The 15360-nt window shown below is 38.4% G+C and overlaps 1 protein-coding gene across 1 annotated transcript in view; it reads left to right on the top strand.

The window, feature by feature from the left end:
- LOC128697582 (uncharacterized) overlaps positions 1 to 14261 on the top strand; it is a 39382-nt gene extending 25121 nt beyond the window's left edge. Inside the window, exons 7-13 of the mRNA XM_070093871.1 lie at positions 2089 to 2239; positions 4345 to 4515; positions 6227 to 6377; positions 6565 to 6700; positions 8688 to 8799; positions 9195 to 9378; positions 13608 to 14261. Of these exons, the coding sequence (XP_069949972.1) occupies positions 2089 to 2239; positions 4345 to 4515; positions 6227 to 6377; positions 6565 to 6700; positions 8688 to 8799; positions 9195 to 9378; positions 13608 to 13738 (1036 nt within the window). The 3' untranslated portion in view covers positions 13739 to 14261. The remainder of the gene's footprint in view (positions 1 to 2088; positions 2240 to 4344; positions 4516 to 6226; positions 6378 to 6564; positions 6701 to 8687; positions 8800 to 9194; positions 9379 to 13607) is intronic.
- The last annotated feature ends 1099 nt before the right edge of the window (positions 14262 to 15360 follow it).

Below are 15360 nucleotides of genomic sequence, written 5' to 3'. Positions count from 1 at the left end.
GACTTGAGTCCTGGAAATGGGAAGTACAATGCCTGCACTTTAAAGGAGGGGTTTGGGATATTGGCAGTTTGGAGGGATATGTTGTGTATCTTTATATATGTATGCTTCTAGACTGTTGTATTCTGAGCACCTCTGCAAAAACAGTGATAATGTGCGAGTGTGGTGAAAGTGTTGAATGATGATGAAAGTATTTTCTTTTTGGGGATTTTCTTTCTTTTTTGGGTCACCCTGCCTCGGTGGGAGACGGCCGACTTGTTGAAAAAAAAAAAAAAACCTCTGACATGCCTCATGTTTGCCTCAGCCTCTATAGAAACTCTGTGTAAATGAAAGAGTAAAAAAATATGGAATAATTTGCCAGATAAGTTAAAAATAGTAAATGAATTCAGATGGAAACTTAAAATCTTTGTGTACCTTATGTAGTTCCTGCAAAAATCTCGTCTAACTTCTTAACATGTCATTAAACTTTGACATCCAAGTTATAAATTATGCCATGTTCCTTAATTTTTTACATTTAACCATGTCTCCAGTTATTATTACATCATTACTTCATTAATTTTTGTTTCTTTTGAAGTTAGATTTTGGTTTAACATTAAATTTTAATTTAATATCTTTTACCAAATGCTCTATATTCACTAAAATTTGTATTATTTATGATGTAAATTTATATATATTTAGTGTACTACACATCATATCAAAATTATGGATCTCCATGAGAAAGTGGAGAAGAATCCTTCCTCTGTAAGCCATGTATGTTATAAGAGGCAACTAAAATGCCAGGAGCAAGGAGCTAGTAACCCCTTTTCTTGTATAAATTACTAAATTTAAAAGAAAATCTTTTGTTTTTCTTTTTAGGTCATCCTGCCTCGGTGAGATACATCTGGTGTGTTGAAAGAAAAAAAGTGTAGATGATAAAAATACAGACACAAAGTTTATTCAGATGTTTCACTGGTATAGCTCTTTCTAATTAGTGTACAGCCTCTCCTCGCTTAGCAACGTACTCGTTGACCAACGACTCGGACTTATGAAAGGCTCTCTGACCAGTATGCATACCTAAATAATGTATATTAGAGCTGATTTCCTCTATTCTATTTATTACAATATACAGTACAATACTGTATAAACATTTAAAAATATACCAGAAATGTTGTAAATGGTGCAAAGGTGACATTAAAACAATATCAAAGATGGATGACAGAAACCCACTACCATTGTAGTATGCTCCTCACTTAGCGACAAATTTGTTACCGCGTCGTCTTGGGAACGGAACTCCGTCGTTAAGTGAGGAGAGGCTGTATTGCGTTGGTGTCTTATCATTTACAACTCTTCTTTATTTCCATACTATCTACTGTTCCACTATGTCCAATATATTTTTATATTTATAGCTTTTGTATTAGTCCTAGCTTAAGACTGCCTGAAATGCTGTACATAACTATGGGCTGTGGTGTGAATATAATACTGTTCATATGAAAAATTTGGAATGTAAAAATTAAGAGATGATATGGGTTTATCAAAGGTATAATTGAGAGGCTGAGTAAGGGTTAAGGTGGTTAGGCATTTAGAGAGGACGGGGCAGGATAGGATGAAGAAAAAGGTCAAAGGAAGATGAAAGGAAGGAAGGGGTAAGGGTCACCCCAGGAATGGTTCAAGGGAGGGGTGAAGGAGGTTTTTAAGTGCAAGGGGCTTGATCCTCCAGCAGGCTTTTGTAAGCATGTCAGATTAAAGTAAAAGAGACAAGTAGTTTTATGGATTAATATGCTGTTGGGGCATGAGCAAAGTAACATTTATAAAGGGATTCCAGAACACTGGTTAGCCAGATTTGAATCCTGGAGGTGGGAAGTGCTTGGAAGAAGGGGCGGGGATGCTGCAGTTCAGATCATTTAAATTGTGATGTCTTCGCACTTTTGACAAGAGCTATTGATTACATGATAGTGAATGTGTTCCCTTTTTTATGCCAGTCCACTTTAGTAGGAGACAGCCAGTGTATTAAAAGAGCACTGAACTTTACCTTGCAAGAAAAAGTACTGTTAACCTACTAGTATTGTAATGTTGACATACATATCTTATTGGAAGTAATTATTATCATTACAGAATGAATTACCTCCTGAGCACCGTTGAGGATCTTTCTGGTGCTGCCACGAGAGTACAACAAAGAGGCAGAGTTGTTAGTGACCAAGTCAATGCCTTTATAGATGACTACATAATGGCTCTAGAGGAACACAGACACACACTTCTCAGACAAGTTAGTAGCAACGTAAATCTCACCATATCGTGAAAGTAACAAAGTGTGTAAAAATACTGGGGACTGAACTGGCATCCTTGCAATTGCAAGTCTACATTTAGACTACACTGGTTCAGTCCACAACACCTATGCAATTTGTAGAAATGTATTCCAGGTTGAGTCTATGAAGTATTGTACTATTTACAAGATAAACGTTAATTAAATCTATAATTTTAAGAAGTCTTACTACAAATGCAAGAAAGTACAGTTTGTTATACTATACAGTTATACAGAATAATGAAACACTGTTGCTTTGAAAAAAAATTCTCTCTTGAAGACAGTGGTCTGTCAGCAATTTCTTCTTGTAATTACAGGGAGGGTATTGTGAAGCCTTGAGCTCTTTGTTTATACTGATAAACTTTTAAATTTGAATGGGTTACGCTCCCAGACGTTCATTTTATTGTACAGACCAAACCTAGGTTTCTCTGCCTTTCAGTACAAGGCCTTGTCATGGCCCAGGCTGCGGGGGCATTGACCCCTGGAACACCCTCCAGGTATAAGATTATTTTGTACATTGTAGCAGTGGCACAGCCATGGATGCTATGGCATCTCAATCTCCCCAGATGCAAATATATTTTCTTTATTTGTATTATCTTAACTTGAGACCATGAAAGAATGATGGTTTAAGAAATTCTGCACAAATACTGAAAAATGTGTTTTTAAAAATTATTTCTTTGAATTTTTTTGGCATGTTTTTTTAATGTTCCTCCAAGACTGAAATCCTGGCTGCACCACATGTCTCTTTCTTGTGTAATTTAACCCTTTGGGAGTTGCCAGGCTCTCTCAGGGACTTGTTCTCAGGGTTGCCAGAATTTAAAAAAAAATTATTTTTTCTTATGAAAAGATAGAGAATCTTTTCCTGATCATAATGACACCAAAACTATGAAATTTGATGAAAACTTACAGAATTATGCTCTCGCGAAGTTAGCGGTCTCGACGATGTTTATGCATCGGCGATTTTGCCCACTTTGAACCCTGTTTTCGGCCAATTCCAGTGTACTAGTCGACAAAAATCATAACTATTTTGCTAGAACTCCATTTTTTCTATCGAATGAGTACAAGAAACCACCCATTTACCGATTTCAACTATCCAATAAAGTGGTCAGAATTTAGCAATTTTGCCAATTTCACACAAATTTCAAAAGATGCCAATTTCCGAATAGGGTCCAGAATAAACAAGAAAGACATTCCTGGCACTGAAATAACAAGTTCTCTGTTCGTTAGTAACATCCCCAGGCCCCTCTTATATTTCTTTGGCTTTCCACTTTGAATTTTTATTCTTACAAAAAATAGAAGATTTACTGTTATGCAGACTACTGCATTAGTGTAGAAATGGTATAAATAATATCAGCGCACTTGTGAAAGAATATTACTCACCAGTTGATGTGTATTGGACGCTTGGCATGATTTGTTTACTTTTGAACTTTGGTAAAAATTGAACATTTCTGCTACTTTGAGCTCAATTTCAAGGTACTTTTCATTGTAAAACCAGTCAAAATCATCTCAATTTCTGTAATATGTCTTCCGTTCTATAAAATGAGACCAAGAAAACTAGAATACAACAATAAATACCATACGAAAATACAATGCAAAGTCGCTGTTTTAATCCAAAAACACGGTCAAAGTTTTTTTTTTCTCGTTACACACTGTGTGCTGCAGGTTTTTTTTTATACTGCGCACACTGACCACATAGACCCATTCTTTCATATGTAGGCCTACCAGCTTTCTCTCACTAGATTTGAGGGCGCTAGAATTTAGGCGTACTAGTACATACGTCAAAAACCCTGGGGCGTAAGCCGTACTAGTATGGCCGAAACCCCCAAAGGGTTAATTGTACAGATTGGAAACCAATTTATCTAGTTTCCAGGTGTTAATTATGATATGCAATATCGCCTCTTTACACTACAGGTCCTTTAGGAATTCAAAATACTGTAGTTATTTTTATGTATTGTCTTGCTTAATAATTAAGTTTTTTACCATTACTTATTCTATTATTCTTGCTTCTTTCCCATTAAGTATTTTCTCTTCGATATATTATTATATAAGACACCTCTCCTGTTGTGTAGGTACGGCAAGCATGCGAGCGTGCTCAGCGAGGTATTGTGACGGAGTCTCAGAGAGCAGGTCAGACAGCTTCTTGGTTGAGACAAGGCTGTGACCTCACACATGACCTCCTTCACCATGCTGGGGATGCAGAGGCTCTGGCTCTTGCCCCACTTGTTACCTGCAGATTACAGGCAATTACTACTCTGAAGTTGAATGTTTCCATGTATAATTGTCAGATGTTTTTATTGTTCATCTTCATAATTCCAGTTTGAAAATTGAGATGTGAAAACCACTCTCAACAAGACAGAGAACCGTTATCATTATGACATGCCACCATTCAGGTGATTCCAGCTAGAATCTAATGATACTGATCCTCTATCTTGTTAAATAGAGGGGGGTTCATATCATTAGGAGCTCAAAAGCAATTAAAAGAATGTATGTACTTTGTCTAGAGAATGATGGTGACTCTGTGAAAATAATAGACCAGAAGTTCTAATTATGACCCCTTTTATTTGTTTTTATGTAATTCAATTAGTTTTCATGGAAAATCTTTGAAGTTATTATATCTTAACTAATCACTGCATTCATTATAAGATGAAATATATGAATACAGTACATTTTATTATTACAGTATATTCATGCGCAACACTGCTTCATTGTTTGCTATACTTAGTCATTTAACCCCTTGACTGTTGCAACCCCCAATCCTGAGGTGTCTCCTGGTGTCGCAAAATTTAAAAAAAAAAATTATTTTTTCTTATGAAATGATAGAGAATCTTTTCCCGATTGTAATGACACCAAAAAAACGAAATTTGATGGAAAACTGATGGAATTATGCTCTCGCAAAGTTAGCGACCTCGGCGCTGTTTACAAATCTGCGATTTCACCCACTTTCAGCCCTATTTTCGGCTAATTCTGTTGTTCCAGTCGCCCAATCTCATAGCTATTTCTTTAGAACTCCATTTTTTCTATCAATTGAGTACAAGAAACTGCCCATTTACCAATTTCAACTACCTAATAATGTGGTCAGAAATTTGCAATTTGGCCAATTTCACAAAAACTAAAAAATATGACAATTTCAAAATAAGGTCCAGAATGAACAATGCAGACATTCCTGGCTCTAAAATAACATTTTCTTTGTTCATCAGTCATGTCTCCAAGCCTCTCTGATATTACTCTTGCTTTCTATTTTGAATTTTTATTCAAACAAAAAATAGAAGACTTACTCTTATGCAGACTACTGCAATACTGTAATAATTGTATAAATAACATCAACCCATTCATGACTGCATATTAGAATGGCTAGTTGGACATTTATTGGACAATGGCATCATTTGTTTACTTTTGAACATTGGCAAAAATCAAACATTTCCCCTACTTTGAGCTCCATTTCTAGGTTCTTTTTATAGTAAAATCAATCAAAATCACCTCTATTTCTATAATATGTTTTCCATTCTATCAAATGAGACCAAGAAAACGAGAATACAACCATAAATACTATACGAAAATAGACCTTAAAGTCGGCATTTTAATTAAAAGAAAATGGTCAGAGTTTTTTTTCTCATGCACTGCGTGCTCCAGGATTTTTTTTATATGGTGCACACTGACCACACAGACCCATTCTCTCACATGTGGGCCTACCAGCTTTCTCCTGCTTGATTTGAAGCCGCTAGAATTTATGTGTATATATACGTCAAACACGGTACCTCGTAAGACGTATATATATGGCCGCGACAGTCAAAGGGTTAAGTTTTGGTCAGTATGTTAGTATGTACTGTATCTAATATTGAAAGATTATTGAAAGCATCTTATTATAATAATGGGAAGTGCTAATCATTATTCTTACTGATATCTATGTAAACCTCATTTTCCCACATTGTGTTATTCCTGGCTCGCTGCCAGACACTGCTAAGTGAGCAAGTGAGAGGTTGGATGCGGTGGGAGAGGCTGGCACTGCTTCGTGAGCACCGAGCAGGCAAGGTGAGGGGTCATCGCATCCAGGGTGTGATTGCTGATACTCCTGCTGATCCTTCAAATTCAAGATTAAAGCCATGTAAGCTTGCTATTTATGCACTCTAACTTGAAGACAATATCCTAATTTTTTGTAGAATCTTGTTGTATGTTGTAGTCTCGTAATGTACAGTACATATTTCAGGTGACAGTAATATTCAAGAGATGAAGGTAAATAATTTTTCTTATGTCTCTGTGGTTTTCATGCTGACATATTTCACAACCAACAGTATGTGATGTCACCAATTTAACTGTGGGATCAAAAGCATCTGCATTGGTAGTAGCAAGAGACATTGATGGCCAGCCAGTAACTCATGGCGGAGAAGAAATATCTGCCAGTATTCTTGCAATAGATGGGACAACTCTGTAAGTGGTCAGTTTTTAAGGAGTTATAATAATTATAGGCCATTGTTCAGTTCATTAATACTGTAATTTTTTAAACACACTGGTCATGTCCCACCAAGGTAGTGGACCCCCCCCCCCCCCAAAAAAAAAGGGGGCGGGAAACTCATTCACCAACAGTCATTCAGTTGCTTGCCAAAAGTGTGCTGACATCACATTTCAGATGATCTTCTGAACTACAATATCCTCGCCTCTCCTTTAGAGTGCAGACACTATCCAACTAACTGGTTTCTCTTAAATTCCTTCATAATTATTACCTTTCTCATGCTTCAAAAGCATGTCAACTCATAAAAAGCACTTGTCACCACTCACTCTGATCTAATGCACTTACACAAGCCTCTTTGATGGTCAAGAGCCCTAGGAATCTAAAACCTTCTTTACCCCCCTCCCTCCAACCTTTCTTGGGACAATTCTTACCAGTCCTTTTTTTTCTCTACCCCATATTTATATACATTATCCATGGGGAAGTGGAACAGATTACTTCCTTCGTAAGCCACGCGTGTCATAAGAGGTGACTAAAATGCCAGGAGCAAGGGACTAGTAACCCCTTCTCCTGTGTATATTACTAAATGTAAAAGGGAAAAACTCATTTTTCCATTTGGGCCACCCTGCCTCAAGTGGGATATGGTCGGTGTGTTAAAAGAAGAAAGATTTATATACGTACCCTCTTAAGTCATCCTATTTTGCCCTATCCTCTCTGCATATCCAAGCCACTTCAACAACCCATGCCTAATCTCAAAGATCTGAATTCTCTGCATAGTTTTCACACCACACATCATGCTCAAACACTACATCACCACTCCCAGCTTCCTTGAATGTACAAGTTTTTAAAAGATTTTAGGTCTTTCAGCACTTTATTTTAGAATATGTAGTTAAGATTCCACAAGTGGCTAGCTTCCTTGAGGATATCCTCATTGCCCTACAGAAGTCTGCCTTCTCAGGTTGACAGATTTTATTACTTTAAGAATCCATCTTTACGAACCTATGCTGTGTGGAAGAAAATTTTATTTGTATTTGGAGGGTTAATTATGCAAGAAATCCAGACAGGGTGGCTTATTTCCTAAGTCCTTTGTGGGATGCAGCCGACAACAGTTTAACTAATAGGTACAGGATCTGTTTATTGCTAGTTGAACAGGGAAAGATGGTGCTAGGAGATTCAACTGTCCTATGTAGTGTATGACAGAAAGACCAGCCAGTGTGATTGAATAGGATAGAGAAAAATCATCCTACATTATAGGTGATAGGTCAACAACTAAACATACTTCTTGCTGCAACCTTGTAAAATGTCACATAGATTGAGGTAGACTCACAATGTGGTGTCAGTGAAGTCTTGATAGACAAAATAATGAACTTCAGAAGACACATTACAGATGTGAAAGGTATTTTCAACTGCCTCCTGATAGCTAAGCCAATATACAAGTACTTTCTGTAAATGGTTGTAGTGCAAGTGGTTTTCATGACATGATGTGCTTTTGGAGTATGAGCAATGTAACATTTTTGAAGAGATTTAGGGAAACCAGTTAGGCAGACTTGATTATTATTATAATAAAAACGAAGCTCTAAGCCACAAGGGCTATACAGCGCTGCATAGGCAGACTTGAGTTCTGGAGATGGGAAGCACAGTGCCTGCACTCTGAAGGAGGGGAGGAGATATGTTGTAATTTATGAACTGTAGTATATGCACACCTCTGGCAAGACAGTGATGAATGAATGATAACGAGTGTTTCTTCTTTTTTTTGGGGTTTCCCTGCCTTGGTGGGAAATGGCTGATGTGTTAATAAAAAAAAAAAAATACTGTACTAGAGTTTAGAAACTTCATAGCATTTACATTTCCAGATTTTAGAAAATTACATGAGCTTTTACTTTAGGAAGTTTTATATGTACAATTAATTTTCCTTTTTTAGTTAAAAATCTAGATGCAACAGATCCCTAATTTGAAATATTCCAGCAGATGTGGGTGCTCGGTTAGGGATCGTGAGGATGGGTCATACGAAGTCATATTTTGCCCTCCTCTGCCTACAGCAGCAACATTGCATATTACAATTCAAGGTGTTCATGTGCAGGTCAGGTCCTCTGTCAATAGCTTTTTGGTTTTTGGCCTTATTAATAATCTGCCTTTTTTTTTTTTTTATACTGTACTGTATTATATTGAGGGGGAAAGTGCTAAACCTGTAGATCATATAGCACCTTGGGGAATGGGAGGTAATTACGTTTGATTCAAGGAAGGGGAGAAAAAGTCCAGTGTTTTGCATTAAGAGCCCCCCCCCTTCCACAGTAGCTCTAATTCCATGGAGCAAGAGTCATTCACTATTATTACAATCATGGAGTGCTCAACCTGTAGGGCTCGTGCAGCACCTGGGAGGCCTTCAGATCCAAGGAAAAGGTCAGGGTCAATTCCTTGGATCAATTTTTGACAAGTGAGAGTATAATTTTTTATTATTATTTTTTTGGTTCTTAGGGAAGTCCTCTGGAAATTGGAATAACGTCGATGCCTATGGGAGTAAGTGGTGTCACTGCTGGGGATGGTAACAGAGAAGCAAGTCTAGGTGGTCGACGGCATACAGGGGTCTTCCACTGCTGCACCTTCTGTTCCAGTGGTGGTGACAAGACTGCCACTTGTGCTTGTGGGGCAACGATGCCAGGTTTGTTAAGTAATTTTCTGTTATACAGTGCAGTAGAACCTGTTTTTGTATGCCCTAGTTTGTATGTAAAACTATAGTTATTCTCTATAAAATGTATTTTTTGTTCATATTTTTGGGTGTCGGAAACGGACTAATTGGATTTACATTATTTCTTATAGGAAATATTAACAAAAAATACATTTTATAGAAAATAACTATAGTTTTACATACAAACTAGGGCATACGAAAACAGAGGTTCCACTGTACCTCTATGAATTACCCTATACATACAAACATTAATACTGTATTATCTATTAATTATTTTATACAAACATTAATATTATATTCATTGGGAATGTTATTATTATTATAATCAAAAAGAAGTGCTAAGCCACAAGGGCTGTTGGGAATGTTAAACCCATACAAGTCACAGTGCCTGTTCCACTTACATTCAGGAAATTGTGATAGGTCATATGTAATTATTATTATAATCGAAGAGAGCGCTAAAACAACGAGGGTCATACAGCACTGCAAGGCAGAAAATACTGCTGAGGCTATAAACAGCTAGATGGAGAAGGGATCAGAGGTGAGGGGAGAAATGGACCAGAAAGGTCGCTAAGGGCTATGTGTCAAAATCTGTACAGTAAAGCAGTTGCTGACAAAGTCAAAAAGTGATTGTAAGTCAGAGGCAGGGCCATTTGCAAGAAGGGAAGATAAGGTAAGAGTGGTAGGGTGGTGGCGGCGGCGGCGTTGGAGGCAAATCCTGCGAGCTCGCTGGTAAACCGGGCAATTGACAAGAAAGTGAAGAACCGAAATAGGGACCTGACAAACCTCGGAGGAATAGGGCATCGTTCCATAAGATACCCATGGGTAAGGCGAGTATGGCCAATGCGGAGCCGAGAGAGCGCAGTCTCCCGAGTATGGCAACAGTGGTAAGAAGATGGCCACAATCCTAAAAGTGGTTTAATAGAGTGCAATTTGTTATGGTGCATGCCCGACCACCGTTGTTGCCAATGGCTGCTAAGACAGGTCGAGATGACTGGAAAATAATTTCTGAATGGAATACGTACCTTTATAGGAAACCTGAAGATCATGCACTGCTGACCGCACAGCTGCATTAGCTTGTTCATTGCCCTGCACATCAATGTGCCCAGGGAGCCAACAAAAAACATCTTTGTTTTTGCTAGCTACACAGCGCAACCATAGTTGAATATGAAGGACTAATGGATGAGGGTAATCAAATTGTTTAATGGCTTGTAAAGCACTGAGGGAATCTGAAATGATCACAAACATTGAAGGGGACATATACGTAATACAAAGAAGTACTATGAGGATGGCATACAACTCGGCAGTAAAAATACTAGCCGAGTCTAACAAATGACCTCGGACAACATAGTCAGGGAATACTGCTGCGAACTCAACACTGTCAAGATTTAGAACCATCTGTATAAACAGCAATGGCATGAGCATGTGACCGGAAGTGATCAAGAAACAGAGCGAGAAGCACTTGCAGGCAGGAGTGAGTGAAGACGAAGAGAAAACGGTCAGAGTACGAAGGGGCGCCGAACAAACAGTGAGCTTCTACTAACATCCGAGACCAACCTATTGCAACCTCACATCTACCGAGCCACCTCAGCGGACAAAAGAAAGGGCGGTCAGAAACCCGCCACAGAGTATACATGTACCTCCTTCGGCTGTCACCTCCCAGAACCAACAGGCAACCTCTGGAGACACACCAATCATCTGCAGGACACCCCACCCACTTCTCGGATATCAGGGAAGGGAGCAGGGCACCTCCAGACAATTCAGATTCCACAGCAAACTACACCACCCCTGAGGGACCCTACGGAGTGGGATGAATCCCAGCACACTTCCTACCTAGAAACCGTAATGCCAGAAGAGAGGACCCCAGAGACTACAAATGGGATGGAGAAAGGGGAGGGTTGGGAGGAGGGAAGAAAGGGGGAAAAAAATGGGGGAGGATAGGATAGGGAAAGAAAGATTGGGGGGTACTTAGATTCGGTCTGAAAAGGAGACCAAAGAGTTTAATTCCTTAGACCAAGAGCCTCTTCGCCGCATCAAGGAGCCCCCCTTGAAGAGATATACGTAATTGAAAACTGTTCTTGCAGATTATGATGGACCTCTTAATTGTGGCATACCCTGAAAATAAATTTCATGTGTGGCAAGATTTAGAAAAAAATATTAGATTAAAAGAGTGCATTTTTATGAATCAAATAAGACTAAAAAGGGTGGAATCTGATAAAAATTTAAGATTTTATGGTGTATTGAAGTTGATGAAAAAATTATCGTACGTTAACGACAGCAGCATAAATGTGCCAGTTTACGTTTTAAATTTTTTTTATGGCAAATCATAATTTTTTTTATTTTTTTTAATGTTTATGACAATGTACACTAATATCTTATGATATTAGATGTGTTTCAAGGTGTTTCAGTAGTTCAATATTGCTCCTTTTAGATTAGACACCTCTGCAACTGTTAGGTATCTGTATTTCTAAAAGTTTCACCTACACAGCATGCTTCACCAGTCATATACAGAGTTTGCACACATGAAGGCAGCAGCAGTGGAGAGGTGATGTGGTCAGTCCATCATTCCTGAAGTAGCAGTTTGAGGTGGTCATTTGGACTATTCATATCATATCTCAGCTGCTGCTGTCTCTATATTTACAACCTCTGTATTAAACTGATAAACCCTGCTGTGTAGGTGAAATATTTTGGAATAAGGATACCTACTGTAACTGTTGCACACGTCATACTATATACTTGTTTATATTATGTACCATTATTATATTTCCACTGCTCCACTTGGAATATACAGTATAAATTGGTGCAAATAATTGTTTTTATATTTTTTAATACTGTGGCTTTCTAACACTGTGTACAAGATATACTTGAATTACAATTGTTTCAAGGTGTAATACTTCTCAAAATATGGCAATAAGTCATTGTTGGACTACATTGGGTTATCCTAGGTTAATTGTTATAGCAGGCATATTAAATAGGAGTGGAGATAAGTGTTTTTTTTTGGACTTGATGAGCTGTCGAGTGTGAGTAGGGTAATATTTTGTGAAGGGATTCAGGGAAACTGGTTAGCTGGACTTAAGTCCTGGAGGAAAGAAGTATAATGCCTGCACTCCTGTCTAAAACGCTCACTCTAGCCTGCTGGATTGAGCACTCGAGCCCATAAAATTCAGCCTCTTTTACCTTCTCTGTTATAACCATTCCTGGGATGACCCCTACCTCTCCTGCTTTCCACTTCCAGATTTATACACCCTCTTCATCCTATGCCAAAACTACCTCAGCCCTTGGAATTATATACTTGGTGACTTCACACCCTCTTTTAATTTATACATTCCAAACCCTCTGCATAATAATCACACAGTTTATTTCTCTCAAACATGATAACTCCACTGACTCTTCTTCTTACTGCAACAATCGAAGCTCATGCCGCACACCTATAGAGAATGTTGGTACTACTATACTTAAGTGCATTCCTTTTTTTTTTTCTCCATAGATAAACTTTTTCACAAATGCCTCAACACACCTACCATTTCACCTTCTTCTATGATTCACTATGTCTGTCAGATTCATCTGCTGACATGTCCACTTCCTCTGTATTTCCTCCAATCTGATATTCAGCATATTGCCTACTTTGTTACCATCGTCACCTTGCTTTTTTTCTATGTTCACTTTTAATTTCCAACTTAACCCTCCTAAATTTATCCAACCCAAAAGAACTGTCATAGGCAAAAAGCAACTGTGACAACTCCCACTGTGTATCAGATCCATCATCTTTTAATACTTCCTCTCCCCATCATCCTAACACTTACTTTTTATTACCACCCCTTCTATGAATGGTTTAGACAGGTATGTGTGATGTCACCATGGTTGCTTAAATCCTACTTTCATTGGGAAATAGTCTCCCCTTCCTTCTATAAACCCTAATCTGACTAATCCACAAATTTTTATTGCTTTTTGTTTTAATACTTTTAGTAACCTATCATTCATTTCATATATTTGCAACATGGTTTTCCTGTCCACTATATGCCTTTTCTAAACCCATAAATGCAATCTCTAAGTAGTGCTCACTGACCTCTGGCCAGGCTTTCCTGTTGACCACCTAGTTAACCAGACCGTGCTAGTGACCCGCAGACCCACATACTCATCACCCCTTTCCATTTTCTTGCTCATACACATATTTTATGTCTAATAGTTTAATTTTGCTTTTTCAGGAGGATATCTAGGCTGTGGCCACAACCACACTGGTCATCCTGGTCAGAAACACTGGTCATGTTGTGCCCAGACCAATCCATCAGGACCTTGCACCAGACCTCCCTCCCAGTATTATCAAGTCACACTTTGAAAGCACACATATTCAACACTTGCCTGACAGTATTACTTTGTAATTTGCTATCTAGTCTTGTCATCCTTATTATACAGTACTTCCAGTATACTGGGAAGGAGCAGGTGCCAGGATTTGAAAAAGGCTTTCAAGAACCTTCACATCCCTTTCAGTCACCCATGACAGTGAATAGATCACTGGTGTCTTGACCACGAAATTTTAAAATTAAAATTAACGAGTCATCCTAGGATTTTATGCATGGAAAAGTGCTCAACTCTCTGGCATCATTTAACACTAAAATTTGATGAATTAACTTTTTTTCATTTAGGACAATGTTGTATATTCACACAGCCAAACATGTTGAAAATGGCCTAAGGTGGTGCTTATATTGAAAGATGTTTTGCTTTCAAAAACACAAAGGTTTTTGAACACTTTAAACATACCATTTTAAATCATTTAAACTGTTCATATCAACTTGCTACTGTCATGACCAATTCACCATTATACAGTATTACAGAAATGAATCCCAAAGCTGGTAAAACTACTAGCAAATTTTTTTTATATTCCATTTCCATAATTTCTGTGCAATTAGCTTTCTGCAGATTTAGACAAATGGAGCAATGCCCTCCATTCGTGCCAAAGGAAAAAAAACTGCTTGTATCTAGCAACAATTACAGGTACAGTAGTGCAATACAGTATATCAGTTTCAGGTAAGAGGTTGGTGGATCTGCAAAGGCAGCAGCTATAAGTATGGTAAATCATTAAGATATTATATTTAGGGGAGAAGCACTAAACCCATAGGGTTTATACAGTGCCTGGGGGGGGGGGAACAGGAGGTAATCAAGATTGATCCAAGGAAAGCAAGGAGAAGTCCAATTCCTTTTCTCAAAAACCTCTTCAAGGGGGAGTCCCTTGAGGTGAAGAGGCTCTTAATCTAAGAAATTAAGCCTTTTGTCTCCTTGGATCAAATCTAATTTCCCCCACCCCTCCTATCCATTTGGCCTTTGGGGGTTATTTACCTTGTAAATTACAGCTCCTAAGTTGCAAGAAAGATCAATGTCTATTGCATTTTGTCGAGGACCTCAGTCGTGGTGGTTGCCGTGGGAATTGGATCATTTGGAAATGTGCTGGGCTGCCCTCTGGAGTTCTGGTGAGCAGCTTCACGTGTTCGGTGATGGAAGTATTCCTGGAGGCTGCCTGTTGGTTCTGAGAGGTGATTCTAAGAAAAACTATCCAGAAAATCTCTTGCCCTCCAGTCTGTATTACAAAGACTCCTGGACAAAATTCTTCTCTCTTCAGCCAACAATGCCTACAGATTTCCTCTAACCATAGCATTAGCAAAGAACTAGAGGTATGTTTCCTTTCATGCCCTCAAGAGTGACATGCATATAGTGTCTGCAGAATGCTTAGCAAGCTCTCAATCTCTCCCTTAGCTCTACTGACACCCATCATGACACATTCTTCTCTCAATTCTAGCTGTAGTATCATCCTCATTTTGCATACTATGGTCCAATGGGACTTTATGCAATGTAACTCCAACATTCTGGAGCAACTAGAGCTCCAGGACCTCCGAGTTATCAAAGTTGAAATTTGTGTCCTTCCTGCCCGAGGTTGGAGACGCCATTCATATAATATTGGCAAAC

The sequence above is a fragment of the Cherax quadricarinatus genome, chromosome 44 (assembly GCF_038502225.1).
Source record: "Cherax quadricarinatus isolate ZL_2023a chromosome 44, ASM3850222v1, whole genome shotgun sequence".
NCBI classification, from domain to species: Eukaryota; Metazoa; Arthropoda; class Malacostraca; order Decapoda; family Parastacidae; genus Cherax; species Cherax quadricarinatus.
This window is presented reverse-complemented; position numbering and strand designations above follow the sequence as displayed.